General features: G+C 42.5%; 2 protein-coding genes across 2 annotated transcripts; one reads left to right on the top strand and one right to left on the bottom strand.

Moving 5' to 3' along the window:
• Positions 1-1,326: 1,326 nt before the first annotated feature.
• Positions 1,327-10,446, bottom strand: LOC136429696 (mitochondrial inner membrane protease subunit 1-like). Its single transcript, XM_066419636.1, has 6 exons — positions 10,236-10,446; positions 9,782-9,943; positions 9,254-9,342; positions 8,427-8,550; positions 7,817-7,927; positions 1,327-1,812 (listed from the first exon to the last, which is right to left on the bottom strand). Exons 2-6 carry the CDS (start codon positions 9,896-9,898, stop codon positions 1,711-1,713), a joined length of 543 nt encoding a protein of 180 aa, XP_066275733.1. The 5' UTR covers positions 9,899-9,943; positions 10,236-10,446; the 3' UTR covers positions 1,327-1,710.
• Positions 10,447-10,448: 2 nt separating this feature from the next.
• On the top strand, positions 10,449-25,685 carry LOC136429169 (ankyrin repeat and SAM domain-containing protein 3-like). The gene is made up of 17 exons (XM_066419047.1): positions 10,449-10,501; positions 10,989-11,262; positions 12,188-12,425; positions 13,167-13,283; positions 13,898-14,047; positions 14,758-14,984; positions 15,886-16,165; positions 16,789-16,877; positions 17,038-17,193; positions 17,569-17,685; positions 18,402-18,533; positions 19,929-20,081; positions 20,932-21,045; positions 21,830-21,958; positions 21,990-22,098; positions 22,600-22,680; positions 23,269-25,685. The coding sequence occupies exons 2-17, from the start codon at positions 11,080-11,082 to the stop codon at positions 23,523-23,525; spliced, it is 2,532 nt and encodes an 843-aa protein (XP_066275144.1). The 5' UTR covers positions 10,449-10,501; positions 10,989-11,079; the 3' UTR covers positions 23,526-25,685.
• The last annotated feature ends 1,611 nt before the right edge of the window (positions 25,686-27,296 follow it).

The raw sequence follows: 27,296 nt of genomic DNA, 5'->3' as shown, positions 1-27,296 counted from the left end.
AGATAAAATGGATATACGGGCAATCATTTGTACTTTTATATACATTCATCATAGAACTGTCAAAGCTGCTCTTTGTTAGTGTCATGATTTTGAAGAGGTATCTTCATGAACCTATACTCTACCTCAAAGTGAGTCGATAGTCATATAAATCTTACACACACTGTGAGTGCAGCTGGCTACTTTTTCTTGATGATACAATAGATGAAGTATAGATTGCTGCAGGGCAGAAACTTAACGTTGTGTCTAACAGTACCAGAAGAGGCCCTTGTTGGTAGTTATTCTGAATGTCAAGGACAAAAGTTTGGACATATTCTCTCTCTTTCTCCTCTTAAATTATAAAAATTATATACTGTTGCAGCTTCTTCGTGGTGGCAATGGGTCTCTAGTGCCACAATATATATAACAAGTTTAGCATTGCAATGGACTTTTTATCAGTAAAAGTCTATAATATATAACTTTGCACATTTTCAGTTTATAACTCTCATTGTGATGTCAACCTATTAGGACTTCATATTGATTTTATTTTCTTATTTTGGCAAGAACCCTGTTGGTACATAAATTATTGATATTACTTATTGATGTCTAACACAATACAAGATAACCGTTTCTGTGTCCATTGATCTAAATTTCTACGTTTAAATAAAAAAAAGATTCTTTTTACACAACCAAGAGATTTATTCCACCGACGTTTCAGTGACCATCTGTCACCTTCTTAAAGGCAGTTCTGACCGGTTCACACATAGCAATGCAGCACAGGTGTTGCTGCTTATACATAATAATCGGTGGAATAAATCCCTTGGTTGTGTAAAAAGAGTCTTTTTTATACAGTGACCAACCTGACATGATGAAACTATTCACAGATGTTCTACGTTTAAAGATATGATGTGGGAATATGTTCTATGAGTATTGTATGTGTCCATGCGGGGACACCTGAAAAACAGGTCGCAGGCAGGAGTGTGATTTTACCCTGGTTAAATAAATAGAAATGATGCATGATTATGTGCATTTTTACCTTTGCTTTGATTAGGATAGGGACCCTACCACACGTATCATAAACCTTGACCTGCCTTGTATTTTCTGTCACACCAAGGACATTATATGGTCCGACTCTCACATAGAATGCACACCTCTCTCCCCCAGTACGCCGTACAGCGGTTAGTTGTTGCTGCTGTATCTCTAACTAGTGTTTGATTTACACGTGTTTTCATGTGGTTATTCTTTGCCAACTTTTACCTAAAAGCAACACTACAATTGCCCTGGGAGCTGACTCAGCTGAACGATTACTGATAATATTGTCTAATATTCACTTATCATGTATATATATATCTATTTATGTTGTTCCCTGGTGCAGTGTAGGTGAAGCTCCTATCATTTGGCACCTGAGCTACACATGAAGCTACTTTCAAGTTTCTAAACATTTTCCCTTTTCGCCCACTATCTCTCCTAGTGATACAGTCACATTTCCTAGCCGGGGCCCGGCCCGGCTGATTGCGGAAACAAAAATCAAAGTGTATTTTCATAAATTTGCATGAACTATGCTCTTAAATAATTTTGGGTACGTTCTGTGTTTTTGTTGTATTTTATATTATACTTCCCAAAAACTGCCCGGCCGGGCCCCGAATTTGAAATGCGACCCTAGCATTAGTTACAACAGCCCTATATGTTCCTACAACTTTTAACCCTAATTGTAGAGTGCACATAAAGCTCCTGTCATCTGGCCCCAGAGCCTCCTGTGTCCTTCAGGGTCCTGAGGACCTGCAGCATCTCCTGTGGAGGCCCCCTCAGGCTGCCGGAGTCTCCTGGTGGCCAGACCTGCAGAGAGAAGTAAGGTACCAAAAACAATTTCATCAGGTTGGTAGAATATAGGAGATTCTTTGTACACAACCAGGTATTGTTCTCACCTGCTAACGTTTCGATGTCTATCAGACACCTTCTTCAGAGCTTCGGAATGCAGTACTCCAGTTAGAAGCTCTGAAGAAGGTGTCTTATAGACATCGAAGCGTTAGCAAGTGAGTACAATACCTGGTTGTGTACAAAGAATCTCCTATATCCTAATCAGAAATAAGGTACTCTAGATAAAGCAGTCATCTTCAGTTGAGGTGAAGCAAGATGCTTTTTCAAGAAGTAGTGGTAGTGCAGTGTGACTTCGCCACGGCTCGCGTTTTGGCCAAGCACACCGGGTCACCCCTACTCTTCTTGATAAGTGTGTTGAGTTCTTTTACATACAGACGCTTTGATGCCTGAAGCTCCCTCATGCACGGGGCCACCGGCTTTACGGCACCATCCGAAATGACAAATGCAATCCCTTTAACATGTCCAAGCTGGAGTCGACCCTAGGATCAAACTTGGGGCCCATGCCAGGATCCACGGAATTCGATCCAGATGGCTAATCAGTGGGGTTGCGTTACCGCTTGCGCAACAGGTACATGTACATAAACCTTTCTATATAATATATATATACAAGTCAAGAGAGAAAGGTTCTTTGTTTGTCTGTTCAGTCATGTTCAAACATCAGTGTTCATGTGCATCTTGTACTGTTTTGCTCGACACCATCCTCTCTGGCAGAAAGTTCCAGTCATTTAAGGTTTCTCCTTATATACACTGAATACAATTTGTATGCAAGGTTCCTAGTTCTTGTCTTCGCCAACAGAACTTTCAACTTCAGACTGTGACCTCTTGTTACTGGGTTCAGGGCCAAGTAATCGTAAGGCCAATACATGTACAAGATCACCCCCTCCCCCCAAAAAAAAGACACATGTTCACCTGGTGCAATGAGTTCACAATGAGAACTCTCTGCAAAATCAGCCTGTGTAAAAACAACACGAATATTTTACAATCTACAGCATCGAGATCTTGTCCTTACTTACATCAAGCCTTTTTGTTTGAGTGCTTTACCTCAACTGGGAATTTTGAGAAACGCATCAAGGGTAATCAAACTAAAGGTAGAATAGCTGATAGTGGCAACAATTGCATTTAAATGACTCCCTCAGGAGGTGTGAGTGCTGCAGCAGCTTAATGCTTTGAACGCTAAGGCCACACCAATTTAACTTCTTGGTTAATGGATTTTATTTTCAAAAAAATAAAAATTTTAGAAAAAAAAATTATTGAAAACAAGGCTGGCCCAGCCTTCTGTTTTTTTAAACATATTTTTTGTTTTTGGAAAATAAAAATCCGTTAACCAAGAAATTAAATTGGTGTGGCCTAATGCAGAAAGATGACGTAGTAAATGAGATGCAATGATAAGTGACAATTCTTGTGGCCTCATCATCATCATAAGATGTACGTGGTGTTGATGTGACTTTACCATTTCAATTCTACAACAAAAAATCAAAATGACAGAATGCATCATAACTCAGCTACAAAACTGCCACCAAACTTCATGTGGTAATTGCCACACAAAAGTTGATGAATCAGCAGACAAATTGTTGCAAAATGTACAACTTAAACCCATAACATAAAAACAGCTAGCAATTTTTACTGCACTTTTTGTAGCAGATTTAGTACAGCAATGCATAAAACGAGGTTGTTTTGGTTACCAGCCAGTACCAACAAGATAAACTACAGTTCCTTACAATTGCACAGAAATGTGAATATCTGTATAATATCAGGTAAAATTGAAAGATAATGTAAAACTTTATGATAATTTTAGACTTGATTAATTTTATTCTAGAATTAATCTATAGAGTTTGAATTACATGTATGCAGTGATACTATAACCTTTTTATTTTTCTTTACTTCAATTCAACACAAAAAAGGCTCAATGAGAGCCTCAGATGTTTTGGGTGAATACACTGATCGGATTGTGATGACAGTTCAAAATCAAGAAAAACAGAATTTGGAATCTTCAGAAATATTAACTTTCTGCCTACAAGTGTGTGTGGCATCAGCTGAAAGGTCTCTTCATAGTGAAAATAGTCATGTAAAATTATTAGTTATTGATATTCAGAGCTTTAGATATGATTGGTTGAAAATGCATGTGAACGATGTACTCTAAGGCCAGCTTGCCATGTAATTTTACAAACAATTGGGTGCTAATTGCTTCCCGACCCAGTGGACATGATACCGAGTTCATTGAACTCAAGTCCGTCCACTGAACTGAAAAATTGGTGGAATGTTTGTTCAGCGTTGACTTGACAGGTTTGATGTTATACCCATCAGGGGAGCAATCACCAGAAAGCTTGCTCCGTTAAGAACTTTTAACAGAAGTATGATTGACGCGTCTAATCATAGACAAGTCTCCCACTTCACAAGATGGAACGCTGCTGTGAGACCTTTTCAAAACCACCCCAAAATGACAGAATGCTTTGTAATTGCTACGAAAATGAAGCAAAATAAGCAGATATGCCTATAGAATCTCTAATCAGATCGTAAAACAGAGTAATGTTGCATTTTACCCTTTTGCAGTGGTTTGGAACCCCTAAGGAGTCCATCAAAACCCACAAAAATGACAGAATATGTCGTTATTCCAGAGAAATTATCGGGAAATAAGCAGACATAAAACAAGGTATGTTTGTTTCCCTTAGTCTAGATCTTAAGGGGACCATCCATAAAACTGTCAGAACCAACGAAACTTGGCACAAAATTAGTTTGGAAATTTGAGTTTTTCCTTTACTACTACTAATTGTGTCAAATACCTCCGTGGGTAGTTGTATCAATCTAGTCACTGATTTACAAACTTCTTTGTACACAAACAAGTGTTTTGGTGTCCGCCTCTCATCTTCCTCAGGGCAAAACTGACTGGTTCAATTCTGCACTGAAGCATGAACTTGTCACCTACAACATATATGACTGTGTACTAAATACTTTTGGGACTGCATCTGGTAGCAGTGACACCTTGCTATAGCTGCAGTACATGTAACTAAACCAGTCAGTTTTTCCATTTTAAATTCCACTTAAGGGTCAAGGTGAAAACAGAAGGCTCATAGGAGAGCTTACAAATTGTATCTGGCTATATTCACTCCCATACATTATGTGTATTGAGATCCGGACTTTACCCCAAAACTCATAATTGCAAATATACCTCTGTGAAAATGAAACCGTCCCAAACGGCCGAACGCTGTCTGTGACGGGCGTCCACTGAAATTCGATGCGTCCTGAATTATGACTGCAGACCGACTTGGACGAGACTCAGTTGTAAATCTCTTGATGACACGTCTTGGACGGTCTGAACGGCCTGAAAAACGCCGGACGCGTCTAGATTGGCTCATTTGACGGCGTCGTTGACGCCGTAGAAAACGTCCCAGACGTCTTGGACAGCGTCCGCGCGGGCTCCCCGCCGGGTTCCAGGCGCCGCCCGGGGACGCTAGGGACGGGCGCCGAACGACACCAGGGACGGGCGCAAACATTTTCGATGTATCTAAAAGTGATTAATGCAAAATCCCATTCTCTGTAACTATAGGTACCCACGAAAATAAACGAGCCAGCCCTACAGTATGCTGAACCATTAGGCACAAACTGTCTAATCATTTTTTTTAAAGTCTGAGAACCAGTCGTTTTCAGCTGAAACAATCTTAGGCTACTATGTAGTAATATAACAACGGAGACTTATTATGTATGGTGAAGAGGGCACTTTAAAACAAACATGAAGGTCAACAACCGTAAAAGATTAAACAGTATAATTATAAACTATAAATGCATTTAAATTTGCATGGTTTTTATTTCGCGCTATGGGGAAAATGGAATGTTTGCGGTGGTTTTGGATCGCGGTAAAACGGTCGCCGCAAAACTGCAAACATAAACCACCGCAAATATTTCTGCATTTTACAGTAATTGTGGCATTGTGTGATGGACCATTGAGCAGGATGTAGTTCTACATTGATGGATCGGGGCTCATTTACAACTTGTAATACACGTTGGATAATTGGTGTCCTGCGTGGACAACAGACACTTCCACTCTCACCACTGCATGGCGACGAAGACACATCTCCTGATTTACTTCATCTTCTGTTAAACAGCGAACGGCGGTCTAAATTGGCACCAGTAGATCACCTCAAACTGGGTCCCAAACCGCTCAGAGGCAATAACGCCAATCAGTTCAGCAGGTAATTATAATAAGCAGCATATTTTTAGGGGTTACACCCATTGTGAGAACAAAACTTTATGATGTTTTTTTTAAGCCAATAAATATTCTTATGCTGTCTTCCTTACAAAAGATGTTACTGGTAGTAAAGCACTTCGAATGTGTTTATTCTAGCTCCTTTTACTTCAAAAGTCACTAACAGTCAGTGATTTCTCACTGGTAAAATATACAAATGAAATAAAATGATGATTAGTCTATATTTGTGGCATTATTGTTACTTATTGGGAAAAAAGTGCATTGGAAAAAAGGAAAGCATGCCGATCGTTGAAAGAGGGTATTTGAACTATTCAACTTGTCTTGCTTTTTGAACGATCCAGGTACGGACTATCCTGTTTGTAAATCTGTTCCTGGATGCAGATAAAGTCTTTTTCATATACTTCATTTCATGTAAGACTGTCGCTTTAGATATCGAGGCTAAAAGTAGGGGACAGAAATTAATGAAAACTAACACAGAATGAAAGTACAATGACAGCTAATTAGGTTAACGAGGCAAGCAGACTGTCTACTTCCCCTTTGTGAGTAGATAACATTACAGCTATAACAAGGGAAGCCATTCTCGGGCAACTTATCAGCGGAAAAACGTCCGCGTAGTACCGCACTGCAAACCCATCTTCATTTCCTTGCCCGCTTCTTATAATTGAAGTACCAAACTTTAATTTAAGTCCAACCTCTGAAATTCTCCTTGGACGTACCCTTTGGCGCAACGTTGCACAAATCATGCTGATAAATGCTCCACTTTGTGGAAAGAGGGCATCAAACAATTGAAACAAATGTGCTGTTTGGTTGAGTGGACTGAGAACTCCTGGAGTACATGAGTTGGGAAAGTTTCTGCCATGTCCCACTCAGTGAGGGAGACATTCTTACTCGATAAATCATGGTCCCCAGCTCCTCACATAACGGCCTGAAGACCGGGCTATGGGTTATATTATTGAGTATCTTGGATGGAGTGTGCCGGGAAAGGCATTAAGATGTGCGGCCTAACCAGCGTCAACCCCCTGGACAGAGCTGCATGGAAGAGTGGACTGTGACGACTAGCCGACTGCTGTCCACTCGTGTCAGGGACCCCGGCAGCAGTACACAGATGTAATCAAATACTGGATACTACTACAACTACTACTTGTAGAACTGGAACAGCATATCTTCACCCTTAGTCAGAAACATTATGACTCACACAGAGAGAGGACTAACTGACCCCATAAAAGAAGCAGGGGTTATGAAGGCTGTGCATTCTCTACCCACTTAGATTGGAAGGAACCTATACTCTTTTTTTAATAGTTTCTCAGGCCTTAAGGTGCTTTGTTCTTTAACATGCTGGAGGTGTGGCTTTTCTCAAACATCATCATTCAATCGTGGCACTATGGAAGATACCCGTTGTGCTGATTGACCACCAGAAATTTAATGAGAAAACTAGGCCGGGAGACAGTATTAGATGCAAAACAATAGCAGAATCACCATTAACACATTTGTAAATGATGGACTTACATGATAATATATATAGTGAAAGAAAGTTAGTGGTCCTTAAACGAGTAATAACTGTAATTTCCAACACAAAAATTGGACTTACCCAAATTTTCGACCGTACGACATCTGTCTTAAATGTCAAGGAGTGATCCATCCACCGCTGGGATGACGTCACGTTATGCAGATAGCACACGTGACTCCGTGAGTAGTGGATCGTAAGTAGCGGAAAGAATGGGTGTTGTGTAGTGGTGTAGGTATTTTTAAATGCAATCTGACCTTGAAGACGACCTTGCTCCTCAGCAGCGCGTACGGTACGGCCCCGTACACACGGGAGTCGCTGGAGTTTGCCATGTTGTCGCCGACCAACCAGACATGGCCACGGGGAACCTAACAGAAACAACATGGCAATCAGGGATGGCAGACTTCACCCCCTTACCCATTCTGCTCTACAACCATTCTGTGTAGTACTACACGTATATTGCCATGGATATCGCAGAAGCACAGACAGACAAGAAACACAGACAAACTAAAATAGACACAGACAGAAGCGCAGATATAGACATGTAGAGCGAAACACACACAGACAGACAAACGGAGAATATTGTGATGTATTTTATTCCTTAGGTGTAGGAAAAAAACCCAGCTGCAGTGATATAGCTAATTGATTCAAAACTAGAATTCTAAGTCAAGGAGGCAGACTTCTTCAAACAGTCACACACCGTATAGCAGCACCTCTTGTTGGTTTTATGGTGAGCTGACCCATCTGTATTTCTTAATGAATGGCCCAGAGTTGAGGCGGGCTTTGTCAAACATATCAACTTTACATCATGACATACATGAACACACAGTACAGCAGAGCCCCCTATCAGTTTCACCGTGAACTTACCCATCTGTACTTCTTGATGAAGGACCCGGGGTTGAGGCAGACCTTGTCCCCCTCCATCCCCGCCACTCTCTTACAGATGAAGATGTTCGGGTTGGTGGGAGACCTGGCGATCACCACATCACCCCTAGAGAAAAACACAAATGCAACTGGAACATCAGGGGTTCATATCCTGGCTGGGTGATACCAAAGACTTGAAAAAAGCTTAGTAAGTACTTTAATTCTTAATAAAAGGGCACTGTCAGGTTGAAGACAATTTAGTTTTATTTAGTCATCTACCTGCAGATCACACTCAGATCAATGACGCAAGATTGTTATCTAATTTTGTTATACACAACATGCAGTGACAAGTTCAAAGTTTGTCACTTATTGGAAATTCAGTCATTTTTATTTCATTTCATTTAATCTTGCAGTAGGTATGGATAGTAGGTTTAATCGATCAATCAATCAAAATGGTTTATTGATAAAAATGCATCGAAGCCAAAGGCTGAATTGTGCCTTCTGTTCATAAGGTATATTGCACTGTCTTGGTTTCCACATAAGACATTACACATTTAAAAGTATTTACAGTGGTGTTAAAACAACGCATCGGCATTAAGTTTATCTTAGCTTCTTTGATGTTTGCTAGTAAGTCAAGTCAGTCAAAATAATTCAAACAGGTTTCCACCATGTTTTAAGTCTGTGGTCAAAACAATATACATTCTCAAAAAAATGACAAATGAATGAAAATACTGTATCTAAATACCAAATACTTTTATGAAGATGAGTTCTTGAATGTGTTCAGACTATATCTAATATGTGTGTTTCAATGACACAGATGAATGACTCACACATCCACAGTCTTCAGCATGACGCTGAACTTCTCTGTGATGAGGATGTCCTGGGTGTGGATGGTCGGCTCCATGGAAGGGCCCGAACACTGAAGAAACAAATTTGAATACAAGCAAAGCTATATTTTTAGTTTTCAGTTTTGCTTAATAATATGATATAATCAACAATGAAGTCATGTGATCATAGGCTTTACAACTTTCTCATCTCTCTTACCTTCTCAAATTTCCTCACTTTACTCACTGACAGGTGAATATGAGTACCTAGCTTCAGTTAGAGGCTTAAGGCATCCTTGGATAGGACATTAAATGGGGGTCCTTTGTTTGAGGTCAGAGCTTGTACAAAAGCACATACATCATTACATGTAAAAGAACCCACAACAGTTCGCAAAGAGTAGGGGTCCATCCCCATGTGAGTGGATCAAATAAATATGTCCAGATATGCAGCGTGTACTGTTCACTACAAACCTAGTGTGTTATGCAATGAGGCAGTTACCCTGGTATGCAAAACAAACAAACAAACAAACTTACAACGATGAAGTCCGCTGCATACTCCAGTGTACAGTGAGCGATGCAGCCGTACTGGACTGCGTAGCCGACGACTGCTGCAGCCTTCCACGCAGCCGCCCGCAGTCGCGAGGAGAACATCCTGATATTCAGCAGTGAATGCCGCTATCTGTCAACCATACCGGTCTGTGGAGCAAAACAAAAAGGATGCATAAGAGGTTTGTTAGGTATACACATTTAAGGCTGCATGGACATTTAACGGTAAATTAGCCAAAGAAATAAATGTATTGATAGTAATACATTACTTCTAAGAAGAGATTATGTGTTGTTTTTCAAACTTTTTGTATCTGTATTGTAAAGGAAAGCTGTGATTTTGGCCAAGCACCCCGGGTCACCCTTTATACTCTTCATAGCGTGAACTTCGTTAGATCTGATCTAAACATACACCACCCCCCTCCCCCATGGCCCTACCACTTACCTTAGATTAGTCTTTAAAACCTTTGCAACCAACTTTATCAGCAGAAGGTAGAATAACGTTTTTCGGTATCAGAACTTGTGCAATGGGAAAGACCTCTCCAGAAAACATATGGTGACTGTGCAAAGATTAAAACAGCGCAGAGAGCAGCAAAAATCACAAACGTGGGAAAATGTCGTCTGCAGTGACCTCTGCGACTTACGGGAGGTCAACAGTCAAAGGTCACAGTTACCCGTCATCCCCCGCGGCACAACATGGAAGGTGATCAGGTATGTATGACTATGAAGTGTGCGGAGGTTTTATTGATCAAAACTCGATAATTATGGCAATTATGATAAGGAATTTATGGTCTTCAAGTAGTGAAGAACAATTATGATTGCAAGATAACTTTCTAGGAGTCGAGGAGTTTTTATAAGTCGGTTACAAGAGCGCGCGAAGGTTAGTTTCATGTCTAAGAATTCTTGTGTCGCCAACAAAAGGTTTGGAACACCTGAATAATTTGAGAGCCAGTCAGGTATGGCCAGGTATGCAGGGGGCTTAACGGGCGGGACTGGCGCGGGCAGGAACCGGGTGACTCATGTGGGGGGAACGGCCTAATGCCTTATCACCACCGTAATACATAAATAGTTCAAAATAAAAAAAAATAAATAAAAAAAGATTGTTACATGTAGCGCACTTATGGTAACTTAAATTCTTGAGTCAAGACTCGTTTCTTTAATCTAATCTCATCACCTTGATTTTCTATATGTTCTCCAGGTTTGGTATCTTCTCCCTCTAAGACTTCCACTTGAATCACAGCGGTAGATTTGAAAAAAAAAAAAAATCAGGAGTGCAGGTACCAGCCAGGATGAGTTGCACGGAACACGTGGAGTATCCCTACGAGGCCAGCGATGAAGCCAGCGAGAACGAACTCCTGGACCGTAGCCTGTCCATGTGGCGAGGGTGGGGTTCCCTCAACACGGACACAGACGGGTTCGATCCCATCCCCATTGACCTCCACACAGCCTCGTCCATCGGCCAGTACGATACGGTAAGCTTAGGGACGTGTAGGGGGTAATTGAACAGTGTGGAGCATGGAACAGCATACATTTGTATTATGTGTTTATTAGAGTAAGGTCCACGGTACCTTGACATCTGGTATTTTGGACCTGTACTTAGTTGAATTTTGCAGTACTGTAACGACACTTTGAATTTTACTACCATCCGTATTAAATGATATGCATGTATGAGACGCATGGACGCATAGATAGTTAATACCCTGATTAACACATCCCTAGGTACGGGCCATCGTCCAATCCGGAAAGCAAGACTTGGACAAGAAGAACCATGGGAGCAATTTAGAGTAGGGCATCCAAAAGACGCATAGCTAGCTAATACCCTGATTAACACATCCCTAGGTACGTGCCATCGTCCGATCGGGAAAGTAGGATCTGGAAAAGAAGAACCACGGGATCATTCTAGAGAATAGCGTCCAAATGACGTATGGACGCTTAACTAGCTAAAACCCTGATTAACACATCCCTAGGTGCGGGCCATCGTCCAATCAGGGAAACAGGACCTAGACAAGAAGAACCATGGGAGCTGGACTCCGCTGATGTACGCGTGTTACATCGGGCACGACAACATCGTCAACCTGCTGTGTCAAATTTCTCTGTTATTTTATTTAATGCCCTGATTAACACATCCCCTGGGTAAGCGCCATATTGTCCAATCAGGAAAGCAGGATCTGGACTAGAAGAACCACAGGAGGATTTTAGAGTAGGGCATCCAAAAGACGATTAGACGCTTAGCTAGCTACATGTAATACCCTGATTAACACATCCCTAGGTGCGGGCCATCGTCCAATCGGGGAAACAGGACCTGGACAAGAAAAACCACAGGAGCATTTTAGAGTAGGGCATCCAAAAGACGCATAGACGCATAGCTAGCTAATACCCTGATTAACATATCCCTAGGTACGGGCCATCGTCCAATCAGGGAAACAGGACCTAGACAAGAAGAACCATGGCAGCTGGACTCCGCTGATGTACGCGTGTTACATCGGACACGACAACATCGTTAACCTGCTGCTAGACGCCGGGGTCGACGTCAACCTGAAGTCGGCGAAGGGTCAGACCCCGCTGATCCTGGCGGCCAGCTGCGGGAACGAGAGTGTGGCGTACTTCCTGTTGCAGCAAGGCGCTGACCTCACAGGTATAATTCTTGTTGAAGGTTATTGACGTTTTCTTTTTCACAACCAGGAATGTCTCTCGACCGGTGTAATGGCCGAGTGGGTAGAGTGTTCGCCTTGCATACGGTAGGTCGTGAGTTCGAACCCCGGCCGGGTCATACCAAAGACTCTAAAAATGGTACATACTGCTTTCTCTGCTTAGCACTCAGCATTTGGGAAATAGTATGGAAGTTAAACACACACATCACTACCAGTGGAATAGCCCCCTGCTGTAGTGATTGCACAAAGTGTGGCCAAAGGGCTACTGAAATGGAGATGGGCGCCGCCCTATGCACCATCGGTGCGGGAAGGAACTTTGACTTTGAATGTCTCTCACCTGCTTAATATGTTTCAATGTCTATCAGACATCCTCCTCAGAGCTCCTGATGACTGAAGCGCAATTTCTCGCCACTATATGTAGCTAATGTAGGTGGTGCTTTTGCATGGAGAACACAATCCCAAACGTGACTTAGTCGGTACCCCCCTCGTCCTGGTTCATCACTTTGGTTGACTTTTTTTTCCAAGACACTCTTCTGAAAGATAAAGAAACTCCAAGTCCAATATTCTAAAAAAAAGTATGTTCTACCAACTTCATTCAATTTTTTGGATGTAAATATTGTATCATTATTTTGGTGTATGATAAAAAGGACTCCAGGAAGTTTAGTATACACAACAAGTCACGTTGTTCACTAATGAAGTTTCCTAATAAACAAACAAACAAACAGGGAAGGACAGGAGAGGCTGGTCGGCGCTTTTTCATGCCACCAACGCCGGGCACCAGAACATGGTCAAGTTCCTGCTGGAGGAGGGGGCGGACACGGAGTCACGCGAGCCGACCTTGGGTATGCTATACTTCTTTTACAATCTTTATTGACACAACAAAAGTACAGCGACTCTTGTAAGGTCTACTTAATCTATCTATACATACATACATACAAACAAACAAATAGGTGCATACGAAAGAGTTTTTGTACATACAATTATATGGGATAGGGCAACATATTGAGATTTAGCGTGTCGTATACTTATACATTACTTGTTCTTATGTCTAACCATTTATTGGTTTGGGTATTCAGCAGGCTGAGGCTTCCCAACTAGCCTGTGGCTTATTACAAAGTGCTAGCCCTGCTGACAAAGCCAAAGTACAATAGAATTAGAATAAAATTCAATAATTTCTACTACATAGATATGAATGGTCTAAAAAAGAGTCTACATCGTCTAAAATGGCATCTACACGGAGAGGTCTGGGTCAGTGCAAACTAATGGAATGTTTTTAATATTGATTTATTCATCATCATCATCATTTATTTATTAGTAATACGGTAACAAATCGGTAATAGTCTTGTAATATCACAACATCATTTCAGCCTCCAAGCTGCAACTGTACGTAGTGATACAAAGTTGTGTTCTTGTGTATGTACCTTGGTCTCACGATGCAGTTTCTACCATTACCTAGGTCTCACACCGCTGTGCCTGGCGGCAGGGGAGGGTCACGAAATCATTGTGCAAACTCTGCTGGACCACGGGGCGAACGTGAACTCCCAGAGCTACAACGGCGACACCCCACGCATGCTGGCGCTCATCAACGGCCACTCCAAGATCGTGGGTCAGTGCTCTGTTAATTCATTTATTTATTTATTTATTTTGATTTACCACATTTGTGGAAGGTTTGACATAACAGGTGACTATCACCTTTTCAAGATGTCAACCCAGACCAGACTGTAAGGTTTGGACCGTCGCACACCGGGGCATGCCCCTACTCTTTTTCGAAAGGTGTGGTGGGTTCTTTTACGTGCGTAGGGTGTGGCTCTAGCTACTTAAGTAGCATGTTATTTTAGCCTAATGTTTTTTTTTGTTAGTTTGGAGGACCATATCAAGTTGAAAGTTTTTCATAATTATTTTTGAAAACAACCCGCACATGCTGGCGCTCATCAACGGGCACTCCAAGATCGTGGGTCAGTGTTCTGTTTATTCTGTTTCAGGGTTCTAGCTAGGATGTTACTTTAGCCTATTATGGTTTTTTGTCAGTTTGGAGGATCATATCAAGTTTACTATTTTTTCATTATCCATATAAGAAGATGCCCTGCTAGCTAACAGACTGCTAGTGAGCATTTCAAAACCTAAAGTCCTATGAGCATTTCAAAACCTATGTCAGTCCTATAGCCGCATAGGGGCAATTGTAATATTGAGATCACCTGAGTTAGCGCCTAATGGCAACTTCTCCAGACCATTGCAATCTAGCCTTGCCAATTGTAAGCCCTGACTGCGAAGAGAGTTGTCGGCCCCCCTAATATAACAATATCAACAATTCTGCAGGTCTCATTGACACCTTCACGGCGCAGCCCGGCACAAGTCTCCGCGCTGCACCCGGTTTGGGCGAGACAAACGATGACCTCAGTTCGTCCGACGAGTTCAAGGGTCACAGGAAGCCCCCTCCCCGCAGCCACCACCATCGGAGCTCCCGTGCCCGCCGAACGCCCAGCATACGGGATGGTCCGGCCGAGTTCGCCCGCAAGACCGGCATCCCCGTCCAACCTCAACAGGTATCTAACATCTGAATAAAAAGACTCTTTTTACACAACCAAGAGATTTATTCAACCGACGTTTCGGTGGCAATCTGTCACCTTCTCTGACTGGTTCACATAGCAATGCAGCACAGGTGTTGCTGCTTATACATATTAATGAGATGCAAACGCAAAATATTTACATATGTACAATCACAGGGGATGACATCACTATGTGGTCCCAAACGTCGGTTGAATAAATCTCTTGTTGGTTGTGTAAAAAGAGTCTTTTTATTCAGTGACTTACCAACCTGATGAAACTATTCATGGAGGTATCTAACATCTGCCGAAAAGCCCTAAACCTACCTCTAGTTAACAATTGATTCATCACATGAATTTGGCCTTATGGCATGAATTTACTGATTATACCACATGTGATACCTTGTCTAAGGTGTAACTTCCCACCCTGAATGTCATGTTCAGAAAGACTTCGTGAACATTACCCACCCTATACAAGTGGACAGCACAGAGGTATAAATTAATTACTCTTGCACTCAGTCAATGATGGTTTGATAGGGGCGTCATCAAGTGAGGTCCCATCATGCTTTGCTTTGGATGTGTGCGCCTTCTAGCGATTCACAGGAATACTGCACAAGGAACTTTGACCTTGGACAAGGTATCACATGTGGTATAATTACGATATCATTATACTTCATATGGTAAGTACATCTTAGCATAACCTCTAATTTTCATTTTCTCTTAAACAGAAGGGGAAGGTGGCCCAGCCCCACCCTCCGTCCAACGACCCCCCACCCCAGAACCCCGCGGTGCCGAACAGCCCCGGTGTGCCCAACAGTTACATCACCATTCCAGAATGAGTGAGCCAGGGATTTGCATTTAAATAATAACTTGAAGACTTTTTATTATTTTACTCCTACAGAAGGGGAATTCAAAGGTGTCCCAGCCCCACCCTCCGTCCAACGACCCCCCACCCCAGAACCCCGCGGTGCCAAACAGCCCGGGTGTGCCCAGCGGTTACGTCACGTTCCAGGACGAGTGGGCGGGGGAGAGGGAGGAGGGCGAGATATGCTTCCGCGACGTCATCTCACCGATCAACGTCAGCGAGCACGACTTGGACAGCTCAGGCGGACGGGTCGAGGTTTGTTTGCTTGTTTGTTTGTGTGAGATTTGCTTCCACACTGGTATTTCCCCCCATCAACGTCAGCGAACATGACTTGGACAGTTCCGGGGGATGGGTCGATGTTTGTTTGGTTGCTTGTTTGTTTGAGATCTTCTCCCGCAATGTCCTCAGCCCAATCTTAAATAAGCACTTTAAAGCATGCATATAGTATTAACCAAACCAACCCACAACCATCTACCCACATCTTTAAAAATCGCACTGGCCCGATTAGCATTTTCACTAAATCTAGGCAACCCTACAAACACGACCACCTTGCCACCCTTGTGCAGGGGGGGCAATCCACCCAATTGCAATGCGCTTGATGAACAGTGTGCCTTCGCTCTCTCCAACGCTCTGACTATCAAGAGCAGCATGTTCTAAGTCAAAAACGCAGAACCTTTAGATTCTGAGTTGACAACCTTAAGATCTTAATTCAACAACCCAGAAACTTTAGATCCCAAGTCGACAACCCTAACCACAAGACGGCCCGTTACAGGATGCTGACCCAGCGAACACGCTTGACGAACAGTGTGCCTTTGTGCTGTCCAACGCTCTGACAATCAAGAGCAGCAGGTTTAGAATTTAAGTCAACAACCCAGAATCTTGAAGTGTAGATCCTACAGTGTAAGACAACAATGCAGAACCTTTACTTGTACATGTAAGTCAACAATCCTAACCACAAGACCGCCCTGTTACAGGCTGCTGACCCAGCGAACACGCTTGATGAGCAGTGTGCCTTCGCTCTGTCCAACGCTCTGACTATCAAGAGCAGCAGATTTAGATTCTAAGTCAACAACAGAACTTTTCGATTTTGAGTTTACAACCTTAGATCTTAATTCAACAACCCAGAAACTTTAGATCCTAAAAAGTCAACAACTCTAACCACAAGACCCACTTGCCACCTTGTTACAGGCGGCCGACCCAGCGAACACATTAGACGAACAGTGTGCCTTCGCTCTGTCCAACGCTCTGACCATCAAGAGCAGCAGCAGCAGCAGTGGGGACCTGGAGAAGGCCCTGGGGCTGAACCAGGAGCAGCAACCGACGCAACCAGAACTGTTCTCACAGGTGAGCCAGAGGAAGCCTGTGTTCCACATCTCTTGCTGTCAGGGGCTGGTTGGTCCTCGATCCTCCCTGAGAGCTTGGGGCTGTTCACACCAGTCCTGTGTTTTTACTAAATTTAGAGTGCTATGTTTTTATGGACAATGCTCTGTTTTTTTTCCTATTGAGCAGCTAGTGCTTGCAATAAAGAACTAACTAAGAATTGATAAACTGCACCAAAAAACATTTACTCAAGCAACTGGATAAAAACAATTCTTACCTTTTTTCGTGCAAACAAATTTTATCCAGTCGCTTGAGTAACTGTTTTTTGGTACTATATCTTATTACCTGGTGTAACCACTGTGTACCATCAACAAATTAATAAACTAAACTAAACATCAGGCATACCAGCAGCAGCCCCAGGCACCGCCCCCCATGCCGGACCCCCCACTGGAGGTGCTGCCACCACTGCCAGCCAACATCACCACGCCTGCACCGGACTCAGAGGGGAGCACAGAGGTATGGAGTCCGACATAGTTTTGTCCTATTATATTATAGATTTAGGAAACCCCAGAAACGACCCCCCAAACCGGACCCCCCGCTGGAGGTGCTGCCACCGCTGCCAGCCAACGTCACCACGCCTGCACCCGACTCAGAGGGGAGCACAGAGGTATGGCTTTGTACTATCATATTGTAGAGTTAGGAAACCGCAGGCACCCACTGGCACTGGCGAAGGGCCCTTTGTAAGACTAGTCAAGTCAAGTCAAGGCCTTTATTTTACTTCGAAACCCTTGTTCAGCCCTTGCTGTATCATGTCTCGCACATGTACAACCAAGCAGATAGATACTTAAAGGCACCTACTTGAATGCAAAATTTAAACATAAAAATGCAAACATTTGACAGACATGCAGTCACTCTTTCATTGGTCAAACCGCTAATTGTGATAGACAGTCAGCGTCAGTCTATAAGGGCTTGGATTTTCTATCAGTTCTCACCACACAACGACATCGTATCTTTGCTCCTTTAATGAACGAATGAATGATTTCATTGCACAACAATTGCATCAGTGACAATGTATGGCAAATTACAGACAACATAGGTGTAATGGTATAGCGTTATTGAAATTTCCTATGTGTAGGAATGACTACAAATTTGAGTTTTTGTATTCAAGTTTCAAGCATCATAAAATGCTCTGGATGCCTTTAAGTACTTCAGTCTACAACTTTTACTTACAGGTGTACCAGCCCCCCAAGAACCTCCTGGAGCTGCTGAACAACATCCAGTGTGCGAAGTACCTCCCGGTGTTCGAGGACCAGGACATCGACCTCCACGTGTTCCTCACGCTCACCGATAACGACCTGAAGGAGGTGAGAGGGGGAAAATACACTTCTGTATCCATTTTTTTTATCAATCAATCAATCAATCAATAAATAAATAAATAAACCAATAAATAAATTGATCAATAAATCCACCAATCAATCAATCAAGCCCATGACCTGAAGGAGGTGAGGCAGGAAAACTGCACTTCTGTATCCATTATTTTATCCATCAAATCAATCAATCAATCAATCAATCCATACATCCATCAATCAATCAATTAATTCAATTGATCAATTAATTTGTCTGTATACAAATCAACCAGACAATTGAGTAAGGTACTGAATTGTGTTCATTTTTATATAATCATCAAATCACTCTCACGTGTATCTGTATTGTCAAGTTGAACATTATGTCATGTCAGCAAATCTATGCAAATAAAAGCTAACCCTTTGTAATACTAAATATGAAACAACTATAGTTGGACAAGTCTGCCTAATGACTTACAGCCCAACCAGTAATATTAGATAAGGCCACAGCAAGTAATTTTTATGGATGACATCAGCGCGCTCATTAATTTTCGCCTGATTTCGAAATAAAAAACAAGAAATTTCATTGCCCTCCGACGGTGGTCAACATGCCAAAAATTGGCAAATATGTCGTAAACGTTGACAGTCTAAGGTGTTTCATTGCATATGAATACCCAGTGTAGTTCCTGCCCATGATGGTATGACAAACTGTTTTCTGCATTTGTTCTAGTCAATTGGGCTGTATACACATCTTCAAGGACAGTTTAATGTTGACAGTCTAAGGTGTTTCATTGCATATGAATACCCAGTGTAGTTCCTGCCCATGATGGTATAATAACAAGCTGTTTTCTGCATTTGTTCTAGCAAGGACATTATATAAATAACGGGGGGGGGGGGGTCTAGCTAATTGAGCTGTATACACAAGGTGTTTCATCGCATATGAATTCCCAGTGTAGTTGCTTCAGATGATGGTACAACAAGCTCTTTTCTGCTTTTGTTGTAGTTAGTCTATTGAGATGTATACACATCTACAAGGACAAGGTTTTATATTATATATGAAACCTCATTGGTTGAATACAGGAATAAAAGACCTGTTGGTCATGATATTATATTTCGCCGCCTCAATTCTTGTTTAACAAGACTTATGATCTCAAAATTTGAAAAAATAGGAATCTTGTTTTTTTGGCCCGCCTTGTTTTTTTTTTCGCCCTATCTCGTTAATTTTGGAGTCTGCGGAGGATGTCATCCATAAAATTTACTTGCTGTGGCCTAAATAGAGACCATAAAGTACGGTGTCTGACTCCACGGCCATACATTATACATGTCATGTACAAGTACTCCTTCGGTTCATAAATGAGTGTGCGACACTCCAAAAAGTTTTGTTTCACAAAATGAGATTGTTTACAATTACAACAGATTGGGATCAAGCTGATGGGCCCGCGGCGTAAGATGACGTCGGCGATCGCCCGGTACCATAGCCACGCCCGGTTACACATGACGGGTCCGGAACACGCCTATGCCGACAAGCTGGAGAGCGAGATGCAGGAAATGGCCATGCAGCTGCACAGGGTACGGTGGTAGTATTGAATCATGATGATGGTAGTTCATAAAGTTACTGTACTGTAGTAGTAGTCGTATATAGTAGCAGTATCCAGCATTTGTTTCATCAAAATTATTTTTTCAACGAAAATGTCCCCGTGGCCCAAACGGTAAACACAACCCCCCTGCTTGGCCAATTCCGTTTATTCGTGGGCCAGAGTTCGGGCCCAGGTCGATGGCAAGTGAAATTGGCGTTTATTTGGCATCGGATGGTGACGTAAAGCTGTCGGGCTCGTATATTAGGGAGCTTCAGGCGTAAACGTTAAGTGTCAAATCTCTACATTCGTCCTCCCTCTGATGTTCGACTAGTTTTAGTAGGTACATGTAGTACTTGGATAAAATCAATATTGCCTGAATTGTGGTGTATCAGGTGTGTGTTTGTTCCAGATGTATCAGGTGCTCATCTAGCTGTACCACAGTCTAGGTGCTAACACACCAGATGTTTGTTCCAGGTGCTAACACACCTGTGTTTGTTTCCCAGGTGTATGCGCAGGTGGAGCAGCTGAAGGAGCAGGTTCTCCAGGAGCAGGAGCTACGGGGCGTGGTGGAGGGCTGTCTCAGGTGCTAACACACCTGTGTTTGTTTCCCAGGTGTATGCGCAGGCGGAGCAGCTGAAGGAGCAGGCGATAACACACCTGTGTTTGTGTACCAGGTGCTAACACACCTGTGTTTGTTTCCCAGGTGTATGCGCAGGCAGAGCAGCTGATGGAGCAGGTGCTAACACACCAGATGTGTGTCCCAGCTGTATCAGGTGCTAACACACCTGTACGTTTGTGTCCCCGCTGTCTCAGGTGCTAACACACCTGTTTTTGTTTCGCAGGTGTATGCGCAGGCGGAGCAGCTGAAGGAGCAGGTTCTCCAGGAGCGGGAGCTGCGGGGCGTGGTGGAGGGCTGTCTCATGGAGGACAAGGCTGCCTGGCACCGCGTACGACAGGTGTGTCGGCATATTGTGTACTGCATAACTGGTTAACTACCTTATGGTATGACATGCAAATTTTGTACTGTTCTGTAAGTTAAGTGTTTTGGTAACTCATCAGGGCTTGACTTCATTTTTGGGAATAGGTACACAGAAAAATGGTCGGTGCACAACATACTTTAGATAAAGTAGAAATATGTCACATTACTGGAGGTACGTGGAGGGAGGAAGTTCTGGATGTTTTGCAGTGCATAACTGACACAACGGTTAACTAGCTCATGGTGTGACACACAAATTCTGTTCCTTTTCTACTAAGTACAAACTAAGTGAATGTTTTGCATATCAGGGCTTAAGTTTGTTTTTTGGGAATACGTGCACAGAAAAATGTTTGGTGCACAGCATAGATAAAGTAGGAAAATGTCAGCAAAATGAGGAAAAGAAAAAAACAATCAAGGATATGCTGTATATACTAGCATATACAATGTAAGTGCTTTTGCATACAATATTTAGAGCCCTGAGGCTGTACCCTTATAGTCTTACTGCTGTCAGTGGTATTTCTCATGCTAAATGTTCTCTTGAAGTTCTCTAAAACAGGTTCACAGCATTGATGGCTACACAAGGATTTGAACCCTTGACCTTGCAGTCTTGACATGAGATCATTAAGCACTTAACCCCCAGGTTGCCATGGAAACTGTTACTGATGACTGCCCTCCCAGGTTGCCATGGAAACTGTTACTAACCACTGCCCCGCCCCCACATGTTGCCATGGAAACTGTTACTAACAACTGCCCCCCCCCCCTAGGTTGCCACGGAGACCCGTGAGCTGTGCAGCGACGTGAGGCTGCTGGTGCACCAGGTCAGGATGTGTCAGGACGAGTTCTCCAGGAAACTGTTACTAACCACTGCTCCGCCCCCCTCAGGTTGCCATGGAAACTGTTACTAACCACTGCCCCGCCCCTCAGGTTGCCACGGAGACCCGTGAGCTGTGCAGCGACGTGAGGCTGCTGGTGCACCAGGTCAGGATGTGTCAGGACGAGTTCTCCAGGAAACTGCTGCCTGAGGCAGACAGCGGTGAGTTTAGAACTAAAGTTCACCCAAACACTTTTTTACCTTTGCTGATTAGGTTATGTTTTGCACAGCGTTCGTGTGTGTGTGTCCTTATGTAAACACGATAACTCTAGAATGCCTGGATTATACTTGGTAGGTGGGTAGGTCTTCTAAGTTCTTGAGACCTTAGGTTTTACCTTTATTTTTTGGGCCCACCTGCGGCTTGCTAGGGTACTGCAGGGGAACCTCCGGTTTTGATATCTCGTGTTCCGGACATACCATGTTTTTTTCTCACTATTTTGACTTTATTTGTGATCCACAATTTGCTTACAATATGAATGTAGCTATTCTTCTTGTGGCCAGGTTTTTAGTGGTAGATAGCTCTTGAGAGGGAGAGTAATTCTTAAATTGTGTTTGTGCCCCAATATGGCTTTTTGGTGTTGCGGTGCCCCTCCTTCTTCTCATGCATATCGAATGACCAAGAATTTAAAATCATTTGTCCCCTGTTCCATTATGTTGCCACAGCCCAGCCCCCAGATGATCGCTACATCCACCCAGGTCCTGCAGGAACAGGACAGCCGGCTAACAACGACAACAGGTTCCCTGGTAAGTGTGGCAATGACTGATACCAGGCAATCACAGATGCCAGACTTGACTCACTTACAAATTGTGCTTTGTGATAATTCTGATCCCTCAGACAAAAACAGTAAAACTGAAGATACATGGCAATGCTGCATTGTGTATGTCAGTTATAATGTATCGCAGAGTCACAGACACATAAAGAGACAAGCAAAAAAGAACAACAAACTAATGATGGTGACTTTCTAAGTAAGTAAGTAAGGTACTTAATTCCCGTTTGGGTATAACATATTAAAAAGAATCCCCTCACAATGTCTTCTTGGTTTCAGGTGATACAGAACAGAAGAATAATCATGTATTGTAGACTCGGAGTAAGAGGTAACAAGAGTATGATTTTTTTTTCCCACCAGAAGACGATGCTTCCCAAGAAGACCAGTAGGGCGACCCGGAAACTGTGTTTTCTCAATTGTGTATTACATAAACGGAATACAAAACATATCAGACTGATACATGTACCTCGGGTGATACGAAATACACCTTGTTGTATTCTATATGTACAAATGTATAGAAGAGGGATTTTTAACATATATATGATTGATCTTTATTCTCCTCCAGAAGATGAACCTTCCCAAGAAGACGGCGGAGACCCGGACACTGACGGCCACCCCGCCCCGCTGTTGCCCCGGGTTACGCTGATCTCGAGCGGGCAGCTGCGTGAGATGGGTCCTTCAGAGCTGCAGAAGACCATGGGAGAGTTCATGGGTCAGATGGACGTGGTCGTGGGGAAGGCCATGGGCAGCATAGAGGAGCTGCTGGGCCCGCACCAGCTGTCCGGGTCGCCTGGGTCGTCAGGGTCTTCAAAGTCAGGATAACTTTTCCGTTGCATGGCTTAAAAGATTCATTTTATACAATGTATTAGACAAGGGTTCTTAGACCATTGTGGGGTCTGGGCAGCATAGAGAAGCTGCTGGGACCTCACCAGCTGTCCGGGTCACCTGGGTCGTCAGGGTCATCAAAGTCAAGATGACACTTCCTTCACATCACATTCCAGCACCAACTGGTTTACCTGGGTCGTCAGAGTCAGGGTGATGTTCCCTTCACATCACTTCACAGCAGTGGTTAAACACTAGGTCGCCAGGGTTGCCAGGGTCCTCAAAGTCAGGATGAAGTTTGAATTTAATTTGGGGTTGCCTAGTAGGTCCAGGGGGTCTTCTGAGTCAGGATGATGTGCACTTGGGGGAATCATAAAGTAAGGACTGCTAGAAAAGTGTAGTGAAGCCTGTACCAGTGACCTTCTCTGCATAAGGACTGCCTGGCCACTTTGCCCTTTTTTTGGCGGTACATTAACTTAGATTATTTTCCCCATTGACTGAAACATTTAATGATCCTGTCTATATATATATGGGCCACCTGTCTCAAGCTGACCATTTTTCATCAAGGCCCTTAAGTGCAGTTTTCCTCAGGTTTCACAGATGTTCTCATCACTCATAGTGAGCCATTCTGTATTCTAACAGCTGTGAATGATCAGACGATTCTTGTACCAACAGAGTTTAAACCGTAGAGTGCCTTCTTTTGAGTTCAATACCATAGTAGAGCTATGTATACTCAATGTTTTGAAACAAAATCTAATTATGAACAAAAAAGTACCATCTGAATACTGTCCTCAGTTTCACACTGACTAAATTATGCAACCTTCCTGCATACCAAAGACCTGAACATTCGTACAAGAAAGAAATACTTAGCCCTAGTACAGTGATGTGATTATCGTATGTAGTATGTACCTTGCAATTGTGCGGCTGTATATTTTCTAGTTGTTTCTGTATATCTCTGCTCTGTTTATGTACATTTAAATCTTTGAGTGTGTTCTTGTACTTGTATGTGATCAACAGTATGAGTCTGTATGTTGCCTTGTACACGTAGTGCAGCTTGGTTTTCTGAAAATGTAGCTGTTGGTTTGTCGGAGGCTCGCTGCACTGGTTACCTTTAGTCTGGAAAGTTGACAGATTCTGAACACAAATGAAAAAGCATTCCAATGCCATTATTGCCTAAAGACTACCCTAAGGTATTGTGTTCACAATTTGTTTTTATCTCATTTTAGAGGGGGGGTTGTCTGGTATCCATTCTATTCTAGCACTAGTTTACTCCACTGATAGGGCCCTGCAAAACAGCCTGGCCCCCTTCTCCATATATATTTTGGGAATGAGTCATTCCTCGAAAGCAAAATGGTCTGGCCCCCGTCCCCATTCAGTTGAATATTTGGCTCATATGCCCTGCATTATCTTGGGAATCAAACATTTCTCGGAAGCAGTGTAACAATTGGGATCAAACTTTTGAATGCTTGTTATAACACACGGTGATGTTATGAGGAATGTGGGAACCAATAAGAACTCTCACTTTTAGTCACTTAATTAGCAGGGAAACGATCAAAGGAGCGGACTGGAACTATTAGAATTGATGGATATCAGGCAAGGAGATACAGGAGTGTTGCAGAACAAAGTAGATGTAGATGATGATGTTACCAGATTATCATGATGTTTTAATCTAGAACTGGAGTGTAGAGCAATATTTCTTTTTAACAGGTAAAGATGTAACTGACCTTTTGTTCGAAAATGTCATCTTTCGGTTAGAATCTAGTTCCTGATAGTATTTATGTGCCCTAACAGACCTCAACATATCACATGTTGCAATAGTATAGAAGGACTGAGGGTTCTCAAGGGTAAGATCTGATGTCATGTAGACTTCTTAAGATGTGGAGAAAGTGGAAGGATGTTCATGTATAATGTAGGTACTTCTCTACAGCATTTGACTGTCATTTTTTGACCAGGAATTGTTAATTGTTAGTGTTAATTGCAATTATTATCTGCAAATGCATCTCCACTTTGCCGTACGGCTCAGGATATAGCAACAGCTTGTTATAGTGCCGCAGTTTTATGCCATTTACGTTTAACTTAATATCATACCGACAATGACTCACACATGCCTGTGTCAGTATTCCACGAGCCATGTACAATAAATCCATCCATCCGAGAGCACCCCGAGAGCCGTCATGCAATGCACTTGACAAAGAACTTCAACTGTGCTGTTCTTTTTGAATGATGAATGAAAATAAGAAGAAGCGTGTGAATGAATGAACGAATGTATGAATGAATGTAAGGGTTTGTGTCAAATGCCATACTTGATTAAAACAAATAGAAACCTTGTTGTAAGCTACTAGACAGACCTACGCAATAACCAGCTCAAAATACATGCTCGTGCACTAGAAAAAAATTTAAAGATGAACGAATGAATGTAACACTAAATAAAAAAAAGTGATATGCCAGGAAAATTACAGAATAGAGCCCTTTTTCTTATGGCTATTCTACAAACTAATAACCGCTGGAAATACATGTACAGTACAAAATCATGCAACGCACCAGAAGATACGGTATATAAGAACGAACGAACGAACGAACGAATGAATGAATGAATGAATGAAATAGGGTAACAATCAGGGTCGTGTGGCGCAACGGCAGCGTGTTCCGCTCAGAACCAAGTGGTCACGGGTTCGAATCCTGCCGTGTAAACGATCTTGTGCCCTTAGGAAAGGCACTTTACACGACTTTCCCAACATGCCAAAATTGTCGTCATCAAGACCTTGGGCATTAGAGGCAAGAGGGCAAGAGGGCAAGAAGACAATCTTCGTAGTATGTCAAACATTGAAAATAAAACTATTTCTTTACCTCACCTCAACTATCACATGACCCCAATTCAGGGTCATTGGGCGCCCTACAGACTTATGTAAAAAGAATGCATAACTATATGTTCATGAATAATCAGAATTACGCAGAGCTGGGGTGTATAAGCGGAAGTTTCTCGGAAAATTGTCTAGAAAGTCCTGGAGCCAAGGATGTTCGCTAAGCCTTCCATGTATATGTTCGCTACCGCCCAGTACCGGTGTCACGAGCACATGTTTTATTTTTATATTTCACATGAGTCTACCAGAGTACACGCTGAGCGCATCAAAAACGCGCATTGTGAACTCAAAAGAAGTCATTTAAGTCCTAATAACTCTATCAACATATCATAATCTAAGTAAAATGCCAGAATGATGATTACAGAAAAGAGCCTTAAGCTTTTTTATATGGCTATTCTACAAAGCTACGCAATAACGGCACGAAATACATACTAATGCAATGCGCTGGACAAAGATTTAAAGGAGTCCTAAACTCCAGAAGGCGGTGTTATTTTCCACTAGATTATGTATCAATCAATACATAATCAGCCGACTTTGTACAGAATTCCGCTTGTGGTGAATTACACAAGGTGTGTTTTTCAAAACAATATGATACTCACTAAACCCCTGCAGACCCTACCAGTGTATTCCCTATGCGTAAACATACATTCTTAAACGTGGATATTTTCGGCGTAAATGAGGGTGGTTAAGCACAATAAGAAGGCCATTTCTTAATAAGATATAAAAGAACACATAGCAAGACGAGTTTTTCTTAACCACCCTGACATTCTTTTTGTAATCTAACTTTTGTCAGGCATTGTCAGGCGTATTGTAAAAAAACAAATATGCTGAGGGTCACCTTGGGAATTTGGTAGAATACTGAATGCTTTTGGATGCGTTATAGTGGGTACTTTATCGTATACTGTAAAAA

Source organism: Branchiostoma lanceolatum, chromosome 3, assembly GCF_035083965.1.
Source record: "Branchiostoma lanceolatum isolate klBraLanc5 chromosome 3, klBraLanc5.hap2, whole genome shotgun sequence".
Taxonomy (NCBI): Eukaryota; Metazoa; Chordata; class Leptocardii; order Amphioxiformes; family Branchiostomatidae; genus Branchiostoma; species Branchiostoma lanceolatum.
Note: the sequence above shows the minus strand (reverse complement) of the source record. Positions and strands in the feature narration are given on the sequence as shown.